This window comes from Leptonychotes weddellii, chromosome 16 (assembly GCF_054177405.1).
Source record: "Leptonychotes weddellii isolate Sample4059 chromosome 16, ASM5417740v2, whole genome shotgun sequence".
In the NCBI taxonomy this organism is placed as follows: domain Eukaryota; kingdom Metazoa; phylum Chordata; class Mammalia; order Carnivora; family Phocidae; genus Leptonychotes; species Leptonychotes weddellii.
The window spans coordinates 32,603,422-32,624,042 of NC_138384.1; the positions used below are offsets into that span (position 1 = coordinate 32,603,422).

General features: G+C 45.9%; 1 protein-coding gene across 5 annotated transcripts in view; it reads left to right on the plus strand.

The window, feature by feature from the left end:
- The window catches only part of MYLK3 (myosin light chain kinase 3), a 48,551-nt gene that overhangs the window by 22,283 nt on the left and 5,647 nt on the right, over nt 1-20,621 (plus strand). For all 5 annotated transcript variants that reach the window (XM_081806635.1, XM_081806637.1, XM_081806634.1 and 2 more), the window contains exons 4-9: nt 2,166-2,617; nt 4,714-4,819; nt 5,355-5,448; nt 5,857-5,966; nt 6,893-7,034; nt 13,947-14,017. In XM_081806635.1, the coding sequence (XP_081662761.1) occupies nt 2,166-2,617; nt 4,714-4,819; nt 5,355-5,448; nt 5,857-5,966; nt 6,893-7,034; nt 13,947-14,017 (975 nt within the window). The remainder of the gene's footprint in view (nt 1-2,165; nt 2,618-4,713; nt 4,820-5,354; nt 5,449-5,856; nt 5,967-6,892; nt 7,035-13,946; nt 14,018-20,621) is intronic.

Sequence of the window (20,621 nt, forward strand, 5' to 3'; positions counted from 1 at the left end):
CGCAGCTTTCAGAGGACCCGCTGCAGCTTGGGGAGGGGGCTGGGCCTTCAACTGCTGGGGAAAAGCCTCACTTTTTTTCATTATGGTGAAAAAACACGTAACATTTACCAACTGAACCATCTGTAAGCGTACAATGCCGGAGTGTTAAGTATATTCAGGTTGTTGTGACACAGATCTCCAGAACATTTCCATCTTGCAAATCTGAAACTCTGTAACCATCAAACAACTCCCATTTTGCCCACCCCCCAGATCATGGCCACCACCATTGCACTTTCTGTCTCTGAATTTGACTACTGTAGGTACTGAATATAAGTGGAATTATACATGTGGAATCAGTTTTTTTTGTGACTGGCTTATTTCACTTAGCATAACGTCCTCGAGGTTCACCCAGGTAGCAGCATGTAACAGGATTTCCTTCCTCTTTAAGATCAAACAATATTCCTTTGTATGGATATTATACATTTTGCTTATCCATTCATCCTCGATGGACACTTGGGGTGCTACCACATTTGGTTGCTGTGAATAATGCTGCTATGAACACAGGTGTACAAATATCTCTTTGACACTCTGTTTTAAATTCTTTTGGATATGTTTTAAGAAGTGAAATTGCTGGGCGCCTGGGTGGCTCAGTTGTTAAGCATCCGCCTTCAGCTCAGGTCATGATCCCAGGGTCCTGGAATCGAGTCCTGCATCGGGCTCCCTGCTCCCTGCTCCGTGGGAGGCCTGCTTCTCCCTCTCCCACTCCCCCTGCTTGTGTTCCCTCTCTCGCTGTGTCTCTCTCTGTCAAATAAATAAATAAAATCTTTAAAAAAAAAAAAAGAAGTGAAATTGCTGGGTCATAAGGTAGTCCTATTTTTAAATTTTTGAGGAACCGCCATCCTGTTTTCCACAGTAGCTGCACCCTCTTGAGCCTCATTTTGGGACCCCTGGGGCTTTCTCCGCTCCGTGGACTCTCAGCACTTCTGTGAGGTATCAATGTCTCTGTTTGACAGAAGAGGGAGCTGATCCCGGCCTTGTCCAAAGTTGTCCAGCAACGTCGTCCAGAGCTAAGACCAGAGAGGAGGCTGCTGGGCTCCCTCCTGAGACTCAGTCCATGCCAGACACTCACCTCCTCACCCCACCCCTACACACATAGACCCCCAGCAGTGGGGTTGTGAAGAGTAGTCAGAGCAGGGCAACTCTGAGAGGGAGGGTTGAACCCTTGGGGGTCATGGCTCTCGGGGTCAGGTCCTTCCCTCTGAACGTCGTCAGGGCTCAGAGGGCCTTCCTGACCTCTAGCTGGGGTCCCAAACCTGATGTCACAAGGTCTGGGTAATGGAGATGGACGCAAAGTGGGCCCAGTGGCATTGCCAGGGTGCAGCAGGGTCTGTCAGGAGGGGGAGCTGCTTCTCAGCTATGCAGACATGCCCAGCACAGCCAGACCTACGTGTCCAAGGGGAACGAGGAGTCCAGTCTCTATGAGCAGTTGCCTGATTTTTTTTTAAATATTTTTTTTATTTATCTGGGAGGGAGAGAGAGAGAGTGCGGGCAGGGGCAGAGGGAGAGTATTTCAAACAGACTCCCCACTGAGCAAGGGAGCCTCACATGGGCCTTGATCCCACAACCCTGAGATCATGACCTGAGCTAAAAGCAAGAGTTGGATGTTTAACCGACTGAGCCACCCAGGCGCCCCGCAGTTGTCTGATTTCAATAAATATGTCTGACCTGGGGTTTCCAGTGGGATATTTGACTTGGCTCACCCTTTCTTCATTTAACTGAAAGGGAGACTGAGGCCTAGAGAGGAGAGCCCAGGTCTCCTGCCTCCTGGGGCAGAAGCAGGTTTCTAAGGCCTTTGGGGGCATCAGGTGCCTGCCGGTGTCCATCTCAGGTACTTCAGCCATCCTTGGCCGCTCATCCACTGGAGTTCTCAGAGCGGATGGTACCATCTCACTGAACCCAGCCTCTCCCTGGTGTCCTGTCTGGGCAGAGGTAGTCAGGGGTTGGGGTCTGCTGGTTCTAAACACAATCTACCTTACTATTATAATAACCGCAAGGTCCCTTTTTCTGGATGAGAAACGGAGGCCAATAGGCCGTGATCCTTGAATGGCAGCAGCAGGCATTTGAACCCAGGTCTGTGGTGACTCGCAAGTCTTTGCTTTTAAGGCCGTGTTTTCTCTCTGCCCCAGGATCTCCATCCATGTGCAGGAGACGGACACTCCCGGGGAGCTGCTTGTGACACGAGGGGGCGGCCTCAGACCCACACCCCCTGTGGAGGCTCTGGCAGCTGCCCATCCAGGTGAGCAGGACCCACCTGGGCCCGTGCCCCAGGCCCCTGCAACCAAGTCAGAAAAACAGATCCCGAAAGAAGCCGGCAAGGTTTCCCCACTGCGGAAACGGAGCAGCCATGAGGGAGCAAAGGCAGAGGAGAAGCAGGGGCCTGGGGCCGAGTCGGCCACAGGACCAAGCGGGGCCAGGAGGGACAAAGGAGCCGATGCCGGAGGCCCGGGCTGGCGGCAGGACAAAGGCGAGGGTGCAGGAAACGCTGAGCCTGGGGAGAACCGCACAGCTGGGGGCGCGGGCAGAGATGGAGCAGGAAGGAGGACGCCCCCTGGAGAGGAGCCTGGCAGCGTGGTTCTGGGTAAGTGAACCCATTGCTGGTGCCCCAGGGTGAGCGGGGTTGGGGGCCTTCTCCCGGGGGGCTTTCCTGCAGCTTCCAGGGAGAGAGAATGTGGGTCTGGGGGGAGTCCGTGACTTGGAACGGCCTGCCAGTGCCTGCTGGGGCTGGAGAGCAAGGCCTGCAGCTGCAGCAGGCTGAGTTTGGGGGTGACTGTGGCAGTAGGGGAGGAAGGAGCCCATGCGTCCCCGCTGGGTGGGTTTCTCAAGCCACCAGCCTGCCTGGGCTCTCCACCATGGGTGTCATTCTGGATCCAGCCAGAGAAGGCTTCTGCTAAAAAGAACATCTATTAAGTGGTGTTAATATTGGCCGCCGCACCCAGTGAGTGAGATCCCATCCCGGGGTACAGAAGGGTGTGGGGGGCTGCTGACCTGCTCTCTGCCCCAGTGGTGGTGGGGGGCATCCTTGTGTTCTTGTGACCCAAGCGCCCTCAACTCCGCCAGCCCTTAGGGTCACACCCTCCTTGGTCTGAGCGCTCATCCCATGTGGTGGCAGGAAGGCCACCTTTGTGGATTTCCTGCCCTGTAATTCCGGGAAGTCCCTGAGGAAGGGCTGTGTGTTCTGCAGTCACCCCGGGGCCCCTTGCCACTTCTGGGCTCTGCAGTTGCCCTGTCTTAGTGACATCTCAGCTGCTTCCCCTCCACCTGTACGTCTTGGTCCCCATGTGGCCAAAGGCCTCCTTTCATTCCTGAAACGCTGCTGAAACCAGGCAGAGACTCCGGAGGCCTTTCTGAGGCTCGCGGTGGTGACAAAGGCCATGTGGACTGTGGGCTGTCTGTGTGCCGAGCCGGGTGCCTCCGTGCCGGCGTTTACCCTCACGGGCTTGTGGAGTGGGGATGAATGGAGACATAGGAGAGGTCAAGGGCCACGCTCAGGGCCACAGAGACAGTGTGGACGCAGCCAGGATCTGGCCCTGGCTGCCCGGCTTGGGAACGGCGCGTGCACGCCTCGTTGCTATAACAGCCACCCAGAGCAGCACACAGCAGAGGAAACGTTAAGCCAGATGCTAGATTTGGGATCTCTGTGACACACACTCAGACCTTTCTGGGTCCCAGAAGAACAGCAGCAGCAGGAACCATACTCGTTAGCTCTGTGGTCCGGGGCTCAGGGCTTGCCTTTGCAGATACAAAAAGGAATGAGCAATATTCTCTCAAGGCAAACGTCTACTTCGGGGAGCAAAAAGCTGCTCTTATTAAGATGAACTAAGAGGAAATAGCCGTGTTTTCGCGGCACTGGGTATATGGTTTCAGAGGCATGAGTTGTTGGTGGAACTCTGAGTGAACCGTGACAAGCCCAGAAAAACCCAGCCCAGCCTCTGACTTCCCGCCACGGAGTCTCCCAGCCCTTAATATGCAAACCAGTTTAAGTCATCGTGTTTGGTGTTCTGTTTTATTCCTTTATTTCATGCAACATTTCTAGGTTCACACAACTGCTGAAGGGCAAGATTTTTCCCGAAAACTTAGGCCATTTTTATCTTTCCAAGTGCTGGTGTGCTCTGTTTCCCCTCCAGGCCCACTGTCCACTGCCGGCGCTCCCCCAGAAGCCGACCTGCTCTGGGCTACCTCGCGGGCTGTTTGCTCTGTGAGGAGATCAGAGGGTGAAAGTGGAGGGGGGAGGGTGTTTGTTTTCCAGCCGCCTCCCTGTCCCACTGCCCTGGCTGGTATCTGCCCCCCTGCCTGTATCTTCAAACATAGTCCATCATTAAATTCTGCTTGATTACCCTGTTCAAGGGTGCCTTCCGTTTCCTGCTGGCTGCACTGATCCACCCTGGGTCCCCTCTCAACTTCAGTGAACAGACTGGGTAGAACTTCTCCATCTTGCAAAGCGTACACTGTAGGTGATAGGAGACTTGGGTTTGAATCCCACCTGTCACTGACTCACTGTGTGCCGTTGGGCCAGTCACCACACCTCTCTGAAATTCAGCTCACTCCTCTGCCATACGGGTGACTCCAATGAGGTGATCCTTGGGAAGGGCGAGGGGCTTGTCACTTGACCCAAGCGGGTGGCTGAGAGGTGCGGGCTGCGCTTAGGAGGCTCACAGACTGTTGTCTCCCAAACAGATGACAGCCCAGCCCCACCAGCCCCCTTCGAACACCGGGTGGTGAGTGTCAAGGAGACCTCGACCTCAGCAGGTTACACAGTGTGCCAGCATGACGTCTTGGGAGGGTAGGTGGGCTTCTGCCTTGATGAGGGGCAAGAGCAGGAGGGGTGGGCCAGAGACAGCTGGAGACCCAAGCTGGCGTGCTGCTGGATGCTTCTCAGGAGGGCGTTGATCAGGAGCCAAGGCCCTGAGGTCAAGGTCACAGCATGCTAGTGACTGGATAGTCCACAGAGAGTGGGTGAGTGCAGGAGAGCCCACAAGGTGTGGGACGAAGTATAGGGTGCAGGAGGCCCGCACAGTATGGGCACGGGAACCATACACTGGAGGTGGTAGGCAGGCCGGGTGGTGTGGAGTGAGGGAGGTGGTCCCTTGGGGCGCAGCACAGACCACTTGTGATAGGGTGAAGAAGGTCTTCTCCAGGTTTCAGGAGCAGCCATGTGGTGTGGGGGTGATGATTGCAGTATCTGCAGGGTGCAGGGTAACCCCCGTGGTGTTTATGAACGAAGTGCAGGCCCAGAAAGCCCGGGGTGCAGGATGGCCCACCATGTATGGGATGAGCCTCTTGGGCTCTCAGCCTGCCGTACCATCATGTCTCTGCAGAGGCCGGTTTGGCCAGGTCCACAGGTGCACGGAGAAGTCCACAGGCCTCTCGCTGGCAGCCAAGATCATCAAAGTGAAGAGTGCCAAGGACCGGGTGAGGCATCTGCCCTGGGCCAGCCAGTACCTTGGGCCACGTTCAAGGCTCCTATACTTCCTTCTTGGCCCCCAGGCCCCTGCATGCTGATCAGGAACCCTACCACCTTCCCTGCCTCTTTTCCATGACTCCCACACTCTGCTCAGCATATCACCTCACACCCTGGGTGGCAGGGTCCCTCTGGACCTCCAGGTTTCCTTCTTGGGCCTCAGGTTTCCTATCTGTGGAATGAGGGGTTTGAACTAAAGTCCCTTTTGTTGTAAGAACCTGGTTTGGGTGATGGTGAGTTGGAGACCTGATGTGAGAGCAGGAAAGGAGGTTGTGGGCATGCATGTGTCTTGGGAGGCGCAGCTGGCTCATCTTCCTGACCCATTTCTTGGAAATTCCTCTCCCGTCTGACTCTGCAAGGAGGATGTGAAGAACGAGGTCAACATCATGAACCAGCTCAGCCATGTGAACCTGATCCAGCTCTATGACGCCTTTGAGAGCAAGAACAGCTTTACCCTCGTCATGGAGTAGTGAGTGTCTTGGGAGATGGAGCAGTGACTTCTCTGTGGGCCAGGACTCAGGACTGGGGCTTGGAGCTGTGGTTCTAGGCAAAACTCTCCCTTTCCCTTCCCCTCTCTGGGATATCTAGGGAATGTCATCACCTCCAATATGGAGCATGGAGGACAAAACCATTTGTCATAAACCAGCAGTAAACCTGACTGACCTGTAGATATATGTCAGCTTGGCCTACACAATTTTTAATAATTTTGATTTAGGTGTTAACAATTGGAAATTGAGAAATTTCATATTGAAACCCAGCTATCTTGCTTTTCTTAAAAATGTGAAAGATCTAGCTGGACCTGCATTTCTACCTGGAAATGGTGTGCTGGAGCTCCCACTGGCTGACCCTTGTAGACAGGGCAACCAGTCTCCCATTTGCCATAGTCCCCACCATTCCCAACTACCCTGAAGCTGAGGCCAGGGGCTCAGAGGCCGTTTATTTCTGTGCTTGTGTTGCTATTTTCCTTCTGGTAGGGTTTGTCATGTCATGTCTGTACCAAGAGTGAAAAAACAAAGATAGACTAAGGGCTGTATTTTATGAAAACTTGTCTCACATCTGGTCTTTTTTGCCCATTTTGGGTTCTTGCCATGTAAGTATTAATTGGCCCCCGTAGGCAAATGAGTTTCTAACTTTGACCCAGAGTATCCAGAGTGAGCCTGGATTATCAACACTGAAGACAATCCCCAGTCTTCCTCTTGGCCCATCAATTCCTTTTTACCACCTGCACTCTGAGCTGGGAACAGGCCAGAACAAAGATCTCCATAAAATCCCAGATGTCAGTGGCACCCTCAGGCTTACCTGGGTCAGCCTCTTTTGACTCTTGGTGACAAGAGTGGACAAGTCCTCTGAGAACCTCGCTTAGGCCAATGTTTGCCTCTCCCTTTGCCCTGGCAGTGTGGATGGGGGTGAACTCTTTGACCGGATCACAGAGGAGAAGTACCAGCTGACCGAACTGGCTGTGATCTTGTTCACCAAGCAGATCTGCCAGGCTGTGCATTACCTCCATCAACACTACATCTTGCACCTGGACCTCAAGGTCAGGCTCCACCTGGGCATGTGCTGGGGGGAGGGGGCCCAGGGTTCCTGAGCTGCTGCTGCTCTCTTACCTTAAAGAGCTCTATCAACAGACGGTCCTGGCTTCCGTTCCTGGCTCTCTGCCATCTCCTAGTTCTGGAGTAAATGAGTCGTGCTGGCTCTCTGAACCTCAGTTCTCTCATCTGTAAAATGTGGGTAGTTGGTTCAGTGTTATTTGAAGATTAAATGATACAATGACCTTCTTTTCCTTAAAAATATCTTTAGAGAGAGACAAACCAAGAAATAGACTCTTAATTATGGAGAACAAACTGATGGTTGCCAGAGGGGAGGTGGGGTAGGAGGATGGGGTCAATTGGTGATGGGTATTTAGGAGTACATTTGTGATGAGCATTGGGTGTTGTATGTTTAAGTGTTGAATCACTAAATTGTATACCTGAAACTAATATTACACTGTTTGCTAACTAGCTGGAATTTATATAAAAACTTAAAACTTAAAAAAATTTTAAGATTAGTTTAAAAAATTAAAATAGAAACATAACAAATATAGACAATATAGAAATGTGTAAAATACACAGTGAAATTTCTTCCCATCCAGTCTCCATGCTAAGAGGTCATCTCTATTAGCCGTTTGGCATGATACACAAACACACACAAAGGTGACCATGCTATACATCCTGTTTTTAAACTTACTTTTTTAGTTAACAGTACATTGTAGACATCTTTTCTAATTCTCTTTAAGGGCCATGTGATATTCCATTGAATGAATGTGTTACACTCTCTTTTGTCTACTAGGATTGTCATAGGAGTGTCATGCACTGGGTGCAGTGCCAGGCTGGTAATAAGCACTTGATACGTGGTGGCTGTTTCTGTGGTTTCCCACTCTGCTGGGCCAAAAGGAGGGTGTTTCTCTACAACTCCTTTTAGGAATTTCAGTGGCTCCCCACAGAAGGTGGGAGGTAGGTTGGCAAGACCTTTGTGGGTGCACATTGCTTCTTCTAACCATCTTTTCTGATTGACATCAGACTCTAAGGTTGGAGTTCTGAGAAAAATGATGGAGATGGTGGGGAATTGGCCTCAGGCTTCCTAGATCACTAGAGCTAATTCCAGAGCTTCTGGATGAGCTGCTCTGTGAGGTTGGCAGTTAAGGGAAGCTCAGGCTTCTGCTCTGTGGTTCTGGGTCAAAAAGCTTTTGGGGCAACCCTGTGTCTCTGCAGCAGGAGATGATCATTGCTAAGGCCCATTTCCCAGCCAGGAACAGGGCTTGTGTTGGTTCAGTCCCTTCCTGGCCATGAGATCTTGTGTAAGTTCCTTGATCTTATTGGTTGATCTTGCATAAGCTCATCAATTGTAAAATGGGGAACAATAGTATCTACCTCTTAGGGGTATTGTATGGATTAAAACATGAAGAAAGTGGGATGCCTGGGTGGCTCAGTTAGCTAAGTGTCTGCCTTCGGCTCAGGTCCTGGGATAGAGTCCTGCATCAGGCTCCTTCCTCAGCGAGGAGCCTGTTTCTCCCTCTGTCTGCCACTCCCCCTGCTTGTGCTCTCTCTCACTCTTGCTCTCTCTCTCTGACAAATAAATAAATAAAATCTTTTAAAAAAATCCTTCAGATGTTTATTTATTTTTTAAAAAGATTTACTTATTTATTTGGCAGAGAGAGAGCACAAGTAGGCAGAGTGGTAGGCAGAGGGAGGGGGAGAAGCAGACTCCCTGTTGAGCAGGGAGCCCGATGCAGGGCTTGGTCCCAGGGCCCTGGGATCATGACCTGAGCTGAAGGCAGATGCTTCACCACCTGAGCTACCCATGTGCCCCTAGATGTTAAAAAAAACAAACAAAAACACATGGAGAAAGAGCCCCAGGGCTGCTATCTAATACAATATCCACAAGCCCACATTTGTCTATTAAACACTTGAAATGTGGCTAGTGTGACTGAGGAACTGAATTTTAAATCTTATTAATGTTAATTTATTTAAATTTAAAAGCTGACACTCTATTTAGTTACTAGTATACTTTTAAGTATATTTGGAATGACTTCAATATGTGAATTTATTTTTCAACTATAAATTTCATGAAATCTTAGTACATCTAAAATATTTCTGATGAAAATTTAGTATCTGAATTGAGATGTGCTGTAAATATAAAATACACACTAGATTTCTAAGTCTTAATATGAAAAAAGAATGGAAAATATCTCATTAATATTTTCCATATTGATAACCTCTTGAAATGATAAAATATTAGGCATACTGGGTTAAAGAAAATATATTATTGGAGTTAAGTTTTAGAAAATATTTTAAGATGAATGAAAATGAAAACACAACATACTAGAACTTATGGGATGCATCTAAAGCAGGAGGAAATTTGTAGCTGCAAACACCAATATTAAATAAGAAGAAATACCTTGAATCAATAATCTAAGATCCCACCTTAAGAAATGAAACAAAGAAGAGTAAGTTAAACTCAAAGCAGCAGAAGAAAGGAAATAATAAAGAGTAGAGCAGAAATAAATGAAACACAGAATAGATAAACAATAGAGAAAATCAATGACACCAAAAGTTGGGCCTTTGGAAAGATCAATAAATTGTCGAATCTGTAGCTATATTGGCCAAGACAAAAAGAGAAAATACTCAAATTACTAAAATCAGGATTCAAAGAAAGGACATCACTACTAGCCTTACAGAAAGAAAAAAGGATTATAAAGGAATAATATGAAAAATTGTATGCCAACAAGTTAGATAATTTAGATAAAATGAACAAATTCTCAGGAAGACACAACCACTGAAAACTGACTCAAGAAGAAATAGAAAATCTGAATTGACCTGTAACGAGAGATGGAATTAGTATCAAAAACTACCCACAAAGAAGAGCCGAGGCCCATGTGGCTTCACTGGTGAATTTTACCAATTTAAAGAAGATTTAATTGAAAGAAGAATTAACACCAGTTCTTCACAAACTCTTCCAAAAAATAAAAGATAATGGGACACTTCCTAACTCATTTTATGAGGCCAGTCTCATCTTTTTTTTTTTAAGATTTTATTTTCAAGTAATCTCTACACTCAATGTGGGGCTTGAACTCGAAACCCTGAGATCAAGAGTCACATGCTGTACCTACTAAGCAAGCCAGGTGCCCTGAAGCCAGTCTCATCTTGATACCCAAACCAGACAAAAACATCACAAGAAAAGAAAACTATAGGCCAATATCCCTTATGAATATAGATAAAAAAATCATCAATAAAATTTTAGCAAACTGAATACAACAACATATAAAAAGGATTATACACATGACAAAGTGGGATTTATCCTAAGAATGCAAGGTTGGCTTAACATAAGAAAATCATCAATCTAATATGCCATATCAATAGAGTCATTTCAATAGATGCAGAAAAAGATTTGAAAATTTCATAATGCCTATGTCATTCACCTCACTTCTCATCGCATAGTCATTTTGTCATCTCATGTCGTCACAAGTAGAAGGGTGAGTATAGTAGAAAAAGATATTTTGAGAAAGAAAGAGAGAGACCACATTCACATAATTTTTATTATAGTATATTTTCATAATTGTTTTGTTATTAGTTGTTAATCTCTTACTGTGCCTAATTTATAGGTTATTTATAAGTTTATCATAGGTATGTATAAATAGGAAGAAGCATAGCATACATAAGGTTCGCTACTATCTGTTGTTTCAAGAATCCACTGGGGGTCTTGGAATGTATCCTCCATGAAGAAGGGGGGACTACTGAAATATCAAAAACAATAAAATACGTTGGAATAAATTTAACAGATGAAGTGCAAGACTTATGTTCTTAAAACCACAGAAAATTATTAGAAGAATTTAAAGAAGACCTATAAATGGAAAAACATCCCATGGTCATGGATTGGAAGACTTAATTTTGTTAAGATGGCAATAATTGATCGACAGATTGAACACAATCTCTATCAAAATTGCAGCTGGCTTCTTTGCAGAAATTAATGCACTGATCCTAAAATCCAGATGGAAATTTAAGAGATGCAGAATAGCAAAAACAAACCTCGAAAAAGAAGAGCAAAGTTGAAGGATGCACATTTCCCAATTTCAAAATTTACAGCTAAGCTACAGAAATCAAAACAATGAGTTATGTGTATGAGGATGAATAGATAGCTCAATGGCATACAATTGAGAGTCCAAAACCAAACCCTTATAGTTGTGGTCAATTGATTTTTTGATAACTGTGCCATGACAAATCAACGAGGAAAGGATAATCTTTTCAATGGACACCATGCCTGATAACCACATGCAAAAGAATACACTCATACTATACACAAAAAATGGATTGTGACTTAGATTATAAAATTCTTAGAAGAAAACATAGGAGTAAATCTTTGTGACCTTGGATTATTAGGCAATGATTTCTTAGAAATGACTCAAAAGCAAAAGCTAGGAAAGAAAAATAGATAAATTAGATTTTATCAAAATTAAAAACCTTTATGCTTCAAAGTATATCATCATGAAAGTGAAATGACAGCCCACAGAATGGGAGAAATATTTCCAAACAATATATCTGATAAGAGACTTGTATCTATAATATGTAAATAAATCTTACAACTCAATAATTGAAAGACAAATTTTAGAATGGGCAAAGGATTTGAATAGACATTTATCCAATAAAGATATACAAATGGATGATAAGCACATGAAAAGATTCACAACATCATTAGTCATTAGAGAAGTACAAATCAAAACTACAGTGAAATACTGTTTCACACCCATTAGACTAAGCTAAAATAAAAAATAAAAATAACAGACAATAAGAAGTGTTGGCTATGATGTGGAGAAATTGGAACTCTCATATATTGCTGATGAGATTGTAAATTTGTGCATCCACTTTAGAAAACAGTTTGGCAGTTCCTAAAATGTTAAATGCAGAGTTACCACATGACCCAGTAATTTTACCTCTAGGTATGTACTCAAGAATATCAAAAACATAAGTCAATACCAAAACTTGTGCAAAAACGTTCTTAGCGGGGCGCCTGGGTGGCTCAGTTGGTTAAGCGACTGCCTTCGGCTCAGGTCATGATCCTGGAGTCCCGGGATCGAGTCACGCATCGGGCTCCCTGCTCAGCAGGGAGTCTGCTTCTCCCTCTGACCCTCCCCCCTCTCATGTGCTCTCTCTCTCTCATTCTCTCTGTCTCAAATAAATAAATAAAATCTTTAAAAAAAAAAAAAAAGTTCTTAGCAGCATTATGCATAATAGCCCTAAAGTGAAAACAACGTGAATATTCACCAACAGATGAATAGATACACAAATATGATATATCCATACAATGGAATATTATTCAGTTCTGAAAAGAAATGAGGGAGGTACTGATACATACTACAATATGGATGAAGCTCAAGGACATTAAGCTAAATGAAAGAAGCCAGATGCAAAAGGCCAGTATTTGTATAATTCATTTTATGAAATGTCCAAATGGCAAATCCAAAGAGACAGAAAATATGTTAGTGATTACAAGATTTAGGGGTGGGAGAGAATGAAGAATGACCTCAGATGGGTATGAGCTGTGTTTTTTTGGAAGAGATAAAAATGTTCTTAAATTGGAGTCATTACATAACTCTCTGAATATACTAAAATCCATGGAATTGTACACTTTAAAATGATGACTTTTATAATACCATCATTATTGTTTATATTTATTATTTATATTTCAATAATGCTGTTATAAAAATTAAGTTCACTTATTTCTTTTTACCTTTTTAATCAGCTGCTAGAAAATTTTTAAATTGTTTATGTAGTTCACATTGTAGTTCTATCGGACAGTGTTGTTCTAGACCTTATAATGAAGACATGGAGACTTTAAGTCACCATTCTCCTGCTCCTATCTGAGGAATTGCGTGACTCCATTGTAACATAAATAACAATAAAACCTTCTATTGGGAGAAATTGTACCTGACATTTGCTTTGAAAGCTCTACAATGTTTTCATGCATGTTATGCGATTTGATCCTCTTACCTTCCCAGGAGGAAGGCAGGAAGTGGTTATTATTCCCATTTTATAGATGGAAACACTGTGGTTTCAGAAAAGGGAAGGGACTCACCTAGGGACACAGACCCAGATCATAGACCCCTAGATCTCAGGCACCCGGCCTCAGATCTCCAGGGCTGTTCTACCATAAACCCTCCACGTGCACCCACCCCCACCCCATCCAAATTTGTTTTGCACAAGCAGCAAGCATCATTCCAGGCTCCCTCTGGGCCTCAGAGCTGATCTGAAGAACTTGAGAGGAGAAGCATATCAAGACCACCACCTCCATCCCATGGGTCACAGCTGTCACCACAAAATGGGAGATTGACATTGAACAGCTCTGATCTCCTTGACCAGACTACTGAAGCTTTGGTTCCCACCCCTGAGATTCTGTGATATAACTGGTCAGGGTTGGAGCCTGGACACTGGGACTTTCGAGAGCTCCCCTGATCATTCTAATGGGCAGCCAGGGTTTGGAACCATGACCCCAAGCCAATAGTCTCAAACAAGCAGCTTGTGGGCCAAGTCTATATCACAGAGGTATTCCGTTTAACTCCTGCACATGGATGTACGTTTAAATTCGAGTTGTCAATATTTAAAAACATGGAACTTTCACATAAAAGTCTGTACTCTGGCTTCCCTTGAGCAACTGGGGCCTGCATTCCTGCATGATGACCTGAGGCTGGAGCTGCTTTACACAGGGCAGAAGTCCCCCAGTTCCCTTATAATCCATAGCACTCCTTATGTTTCATGCCAGCCCACTTTGTTTTCGTGATCTAAGTATCCCTGTAGGATTGTCCTGACCCATTCATTCTCTTGGAGGCTGGTAAACTGAGGCCTGCTGACATAAGTGTGGGAGTTGCACCCCTTCTTGGCTGCTGGTTGAGCTAAGCAGACCTCTCTTTCTTTCCCAGCCGGAGAACATACTGTGTGTCAATCAGACAGGACATCAAATTAAGATCATTGACTTTGGACTGGCCAGAAGGTAAGAGGGTTGTATTTTGGCACTTTGACAAAACTCCTGGGGGGCTGCCTGTGGCTCTTTTGGATGTGCTTACCCACAGTTCAGCCTATTTTTGAGTTTTGGGACTGACACAGAAAGCTCTGTCACTGAGAGGCTGGTAGCCTTTGATTGTGCAGATAGGCCTTGTTACTACCCGGGGGTGTGTGTGGGGGTGGCTTCATGCTTCGGACTCTGCTTCTCCTTAAAAGGCTGTGGGATTAATTGTATTTCAAACCCCCTGTCTGAGCAGAGAGGGTGTGATGGTTAAAGGAGGACCACTGCGTGGGGGGTCCTCAGATCAATTCTGTTCATCCCCCGGACCTGAAGCCAGGATGTGCTGAGCTGTGTGAGGTATCCAGAACCACCCCTGCCCCCTGGGAAGTGAGTAGTTTAAATAAGAAAGTGCATATGTGCCAGTGTAGGGTGGTGTCAGACTATGTGGTTCTGGGCCTCTCAAAACTGGGTTAAATCTTGGTAAAATGATGATCAAATGAAATGCCTGCTGACATGGGGCAGTTTTGAAGTTTAAACGGAATAATACCTTGACAGTGCAGGCCCATCCTAGGAGGGTGGCTAGGTTCTCAAGTCTGACTGCATAAAGTAAACATATGACTTTAAAAGCGTCCCTTAAAATGCCTAAAGCCTAGTGAAGGAGAGTTTATCCATAGATAGATTTACGATCCTGTCCAGTCGTATGTATGATGAACACTCTAGCCCCTGGCACACACAGCCAGTGGTGTGGGTTCTTCGCAATGGCAGGAACAGACCCTTGGCATTGAGGAGGGCTGTCCCCCAAACCTTCAAGCATCCACGGTCTACAAATATGGGGTAGTTGTGTGCCCATCCTCCAGGCTTCCTCCAGAATTCTATTTCCACCAGGAATGACATTTCCCTGGGAATCACATATTTTCTAGGTAGGTCTCCACACTAGAGCTGAATTAAAGAAGTTGTTTCTGTCACTTTATAAGCCTAGCGGTGTCCTCTGCTGCATCCACAAGGGGACGAAAGCACAGCCTTGTCACAGTGGAGACAGAACCTCTTGCGTGAGCTCAGCCTCTGGGGTCCAGACCTGCCTCCCAGAAGTAGTAGTGAAAACCACAGTGGCAGTCTTCCTAGGTCCCTCTCCCATTGGGTGAAATGGTACCGTTACTTATCTCTTTGTAGGGGTGAAAGATGCGTTTTCAGTGCCTACATGATGGATGGGAGGCCAAGGGTGAGGTCATGAGAGTAAAGGCAGAGGGAAGTTCATATAATCCTACTGTACCTTCAGGATCCCCATTACACAGTGTACTGTTTTTCATGAACAATATACCAAAGGCCCCAACCCAAATGCTTCAAAATCACATTTAATCCATAATGTAAAAAATTGCTTAATATTTTCCTAAATAATGTGTTATAAAGTTGGGATACATCCTATACACTTGCATGTATTATCCACTAGAGCAATGTCTCTGAATGTATTTTTTATTATCATTGTCTACCTTCCAAAGAGCCTTTTTAGACATTTCTTTCCTAATCACCAGGCCCCCTCCTCATGAAATTTAATGCTGCAGTTGTCCTCTGTATCTGTTTATGTACCAGGGCCCTTTGGAAAGCCACAAAGCATTGTAATAGCTAAGACTTTTTTGCACTTCCAAGAACCAATGCTCACCTAAGTGGGGCAATACTGTCTTCGCTGAGCATGCACACCCTCCCAAATGTGTATGTAGTACCCTCCCAACTGCCAGATGTCCAGTTGCCAAATGAATATTTACAGTGACAAACTGTGAATTCAGAGCAAGGATTTGCCAGCTGAGGCTCCTGGGCTCTGGGAAGGCTTCTCTGAGCAGTTGGAAGGGAGAGATGGACAGGGTGTGGTTATCTGCAGGCAGTAGTATATTGGTACATGTTTATCAGCTCTGGGGGCGGGGTGGGGAATGGGTTTGACTCATAGCCTTTGCTAATTTTAGCTGAGTTCAACCTACCAACACGATGTCACTGAATGCAGATTGGGAGGAGAAGGGCACAACTGACTGTCATGTACCGGTGAGAACCGGCTCCAGCATACGGGGGTGGGAGTGGTGGGGGTGCGTGGAAGTTGGGGATTGGTATAGGATGTGCACCACGCATGCACAGGATCTCTTGGGGAAGGCAGGGGCTGGGTGGGATCGGGGGAAGAAGATACAGTGAAGATGAGGGCGTTCATAGGGAGTCCTGAATGTTGGAACATTACCCTATAGGCCACTAAGTTACCTGGTGGGGAAGTGAAAAGGGCTGTGGGCCAGCTTACCAAGCACGTTAGTCAAAATCTATCCCCAAACTCTCAGCAGTCCATCCCAAACTGTCAGATAAATTTCTTAACTGGGTCAAAGGCATCGATGACAATAATTTTGCCCAGAGATGGAGGGCAAGTTCAAGAAAATAAACGTGGGGAACCACATTGAAGAGAAGGCCACCCGCGTGAAACTGCTGGGCACTGGGGAAGTGCAGGTGTCTGAAACATGTGATACTCAGGAAACCGCACTCAGCAGAGCTGGGCTGACGGAGGCCCAGGTTCCAGTGGGGAGGTGAAAGGAAAACATCAAAAACACCCTCAACAGTCCGGCAACCTGGCCGTTGCGTGAGCTCAGCCTCTGGGGTCCAGACCTGCCTCCCAGGATCATTTGGCAAATTGGATTTTGCCAGACTGGCCTGCTTCCTGGGAAGCATGTCCTTCTAGGAAGAAGAATCTGTGGGGGGAATGTGCAGGTTGAGAGAGCATATTTTATATGCCAGAAGTAGTAAATGTTTGTAAAGAAGGAGGAAAAGCCAGTTTTCCCCTATAATACAAACTGTAGAAAGTCAAGTGGTATTTCTGGGTGGAGCTATTAGAAGATGCTGAGATTTTCAGTGGGGGGATGGCCTCAGTCATGGAGCCAGTGGGGGGGGGGCGGCACACACAGATCTTCAGAGGCCATGACATCCAGCAAGAGGGACCAGTGTTACACCAGGCTGGGCAGTGAGACCCATCAGTGGGTCTAAGTAGGGAACCTGTCAAGGGTCAAGGATGGGGCCGGGATGGGAAATGTCTTAAGTTTGGTCTCCAGAATGTTGGGTGCAGGGTTTGGCTTCCTGACTGCCAGTCTGGTGCTCAGATTGGAATCCAAGCCTATTTCATCAGATCCTTTGGCAGGGCAAGGAGCTGCCACCTCATATGTGACTCTATGGTCACAGAGGGCCTTATGCTAGGAATTTGGAGAGAGGGTCTTGGTGGATATTTTGACCTAGCTTTGGGGTTAGTTACTGCCACAGTACTACTGTGTAACAAACCACCCCAGGGGCTTCAGTCGTTAGGCATCGTCTTCGGCTCTCAGGTCATGATCCCAGGGGCCCCGGGTCAGGCTCTCTGCTCAGCGGGAAGCCTGCTTCTCCCTCTGCCACTCCCCCTGCTTGTGTTTCCTCTCTCACTGTCTCTGTCTTTCTGTCAAATAAATAAATAAAATCTTAAAAAAAAAAAAAAACCACCCCAAATTGCAGAGGCTTAAAACAGTCATTTCTTCTCATCCACCCATTTGCGAGCCAGCTGGGGGAGTGGTACGCTGGACCCAACTCATAGCAGCTCATGATAAGGAACCTTGTAAACAGTTGTTAAAATATACCATTAATTAACAATTAACGAACTTATATTAAAAACAAAGATTACTATTTTCAAATGTTACCACTTCCTAATTATTTTACTACATTTCACTACTCCTGAGGTCATTTGTGCCTGTTGTATCTGTACGGTGGGAAGACTGTGGAACGGTGTGCTATGGCAAGTCCCTTCCCAGCCCTGCATTCAGTGATGTCAGGATGGTAGTTTGCAATCAGTCAGGGTGAAATCAGTATTTATACCACTGAAAATGGCAAATGCTGCAAATCAAGACTTTTTTTTTTTTTTTAATCAGATGGCTGGTTGTTAAATATTTACCCATGTGCCACTGGTCCAGAATCACTGATTCCCAGTCACTGAGCTGACATGGGCTTGGATCCAGGATTCAGATCAGTGAGGACGGGTCTGCTCCAGGCGTCTCCCATTCTCTCCTCATGGTGATGGCAGAGGCGCTAGAGGGCAGGCTTTTACAGTCTAGCTTGGATGGGCCCGCTGTCACTCCCCTCACTGCTCGCGCGGCCGAGCCTAGTGTCATCGGGGTGGGGCAATGTATGTTGCCTCTAGCGGAGTGAACTACGAAGTCATGTGGTACAGGATGTGGCTATGGGGCAAGATGAAGCAGTGAGAACAATCATGCAGCCTCTGGGAAAGTGGCTTCCAGGGGCTGAGAGCCTGGGTCTTCTCTCCTCCCTTTTTCCGTCTTCTCTCCTTTTTTTGCGGGGGATGGAGGGAGGTTTCAGATCTTTTATTGTGAAACACGAAACATGCATTTAAAAAGTGAAAGTACACATTGAAAAAGTACATTTATATCACAAAGCACTGACCACATCATATTTGCAAATACATTTGCTGGAAGGTGTGTATTTACACAAACCAATTTTCATTTCTACACAAATATTAACTTACTATCTAGTGATAGATATTTTGTACATTTTCAAAAGAAAACAACAATTTTACAACAAAACCAAAATTAAGATCTTCATCAAGGCTTCTGCATCCATTTACTTAACAAAGGTTTTTTTTTTCCTCATACAATGAATCAAATACTATATTGTCCTCTTCTTCTTATTGGCCCTGAGGTGCCAGAGGCTGTGGCATTCCCTGGGGACCTGTCTGAGCATAGTAGGCTGTTTGTTGTGCCTTTCAGCTCGGCTCCTTGGCCCTGAGTCAGCTGCCAGGGTAGGGGAGCCGCATGTTGCCAGAGGAGGGTTCCTGCTCTCTTCTGGGTTCCTGCTCTCTTCTAGGTCCCTTGCTTCCCGCTCAACAAGGCTACCATGATGATCCTTGTAGCTCCTTCACTGGATCAATGTAGGCTGTGTTGGCCCAGGTCTGCATTTATCTGGCTCTCAGCAAATTTGGAAGCGAAAGCTCTTTGACAAGTCACTTCCCTGGCTTAAGGGAAGCAGGGCACATTGGCAGAATATTCATTTTATTCTCAATTGCCTTGTCTGTAAGATGGGGACAGTAATCTTACAGACTTCATGGGGCTGTGTAAGAATGAGAAGAGGTTATATATATGTAAAACTTTTAGCCTGGCAAACAGGAAGTGCCCATTATATTTTATAAATTCTTTTTTTTTTTTTAGAACAATCTTAGGTTCACAGTGAAATTGAGGGGAAGGCACAGAGATTTCCCATATACCCCTTGCTCCCAGTCATGCCTCCCCGACCAGGGTGGTGCAGGGTAGTACATTTGTTACCATAGATGAACTTACACTGACATATTATCGCTCAAAGTCCATACTTTACATTACTGTTCACTCTTGGTGTTGGACATTCTATGGGTTGGACAAATGTATAATGACATGTATCCATCGTTATGGTACCATATGGAGTATTTTTAAGCCTACAAATCCTCTGTTCACCTATTTATCTCTCCCTTCCTCTCCCCACCCCAACCCCTGGCAACCACTGATCTTTTTATGTCTCCATAGTTTTGCCCTTTCTTGAATGATCTCTAGTTGGAATCATACAGTAGCCTATTCAGACTGGCTTCTTTCACTTACTACTGTGGACTTGTTTCCTCTATGTCTTTTCATGGCTTGATAATTCATTTCTTTTTAGCACTGAATAGTATTCCATTGTCTGGATGTACCACAGTTTATTTATCCACTCACCTACCAAAGGACATCTTGGTTGTTGCCCATTACATTTTAGCTAAAGACTTTCTAAAAGACTAAAAATTCTAAAAACCACTTTCAGTCATCTCCTTTCCCACTCAGCCATCAACTCTCTTTCTAACCTTTATTAATCTTCCTGTCCAGAACCTTTTTTTTTTTTTTAAGATTTTATTTAGCGGGGTGCCTGGGTTGCTCAGTTGGTTGAATGTCTGCCTTTGGCTCAGGTCATGATCCCAGCATCCTGGGATCGAGCCCTGTGTCAGGCTCCCTGCTCAACGGGGAGTCTGCTTCTCCCTCTGCCCCTCCCCCTGCTCATGCTCTCTCTCACTCAGTATGTGCTCTTTTACTGATTTATTTGAGAGAGAGAAAGAGAAAGAGAGAGAGGGAACACGAGCAGGGGCAGAGGCAGAGGGAGAAGCAGGCTTCCCGCTGAGCAGGGAGCCCGACGCGGGGCTCAATCCCAAGCCCCTGGGATCATGACCTGAGCCAAAGGCAGACACTTAACTGACTGAGCCACCCAGGTGCCCCAGAACCTTTTTTCTAATTCTTATTCTTTTTGTAATTGTGTAAAATACACATAACATAAAACTTAACATCTTAACCATTTTTAAATTTAATTCAGTAGTGTTAAATAAGCAATTTCTAGAACTCTTTTCATCTTGCGAAAACTGAAACTCTATACTGGTTAAACAATAACTGGTCATTTTCCTCCTGCCTCCAGCACCTGGAAACTACCATTCTACCCTCTGTCTCTGACTTTGACCACTCTAGGTACCTTATCAAAGTGGAACCATACAGGGCGCCTGGGTGGCTCAGTTGGTTAAGCGACTGCCTTTGGCTCAGGTCATGATCCTGGA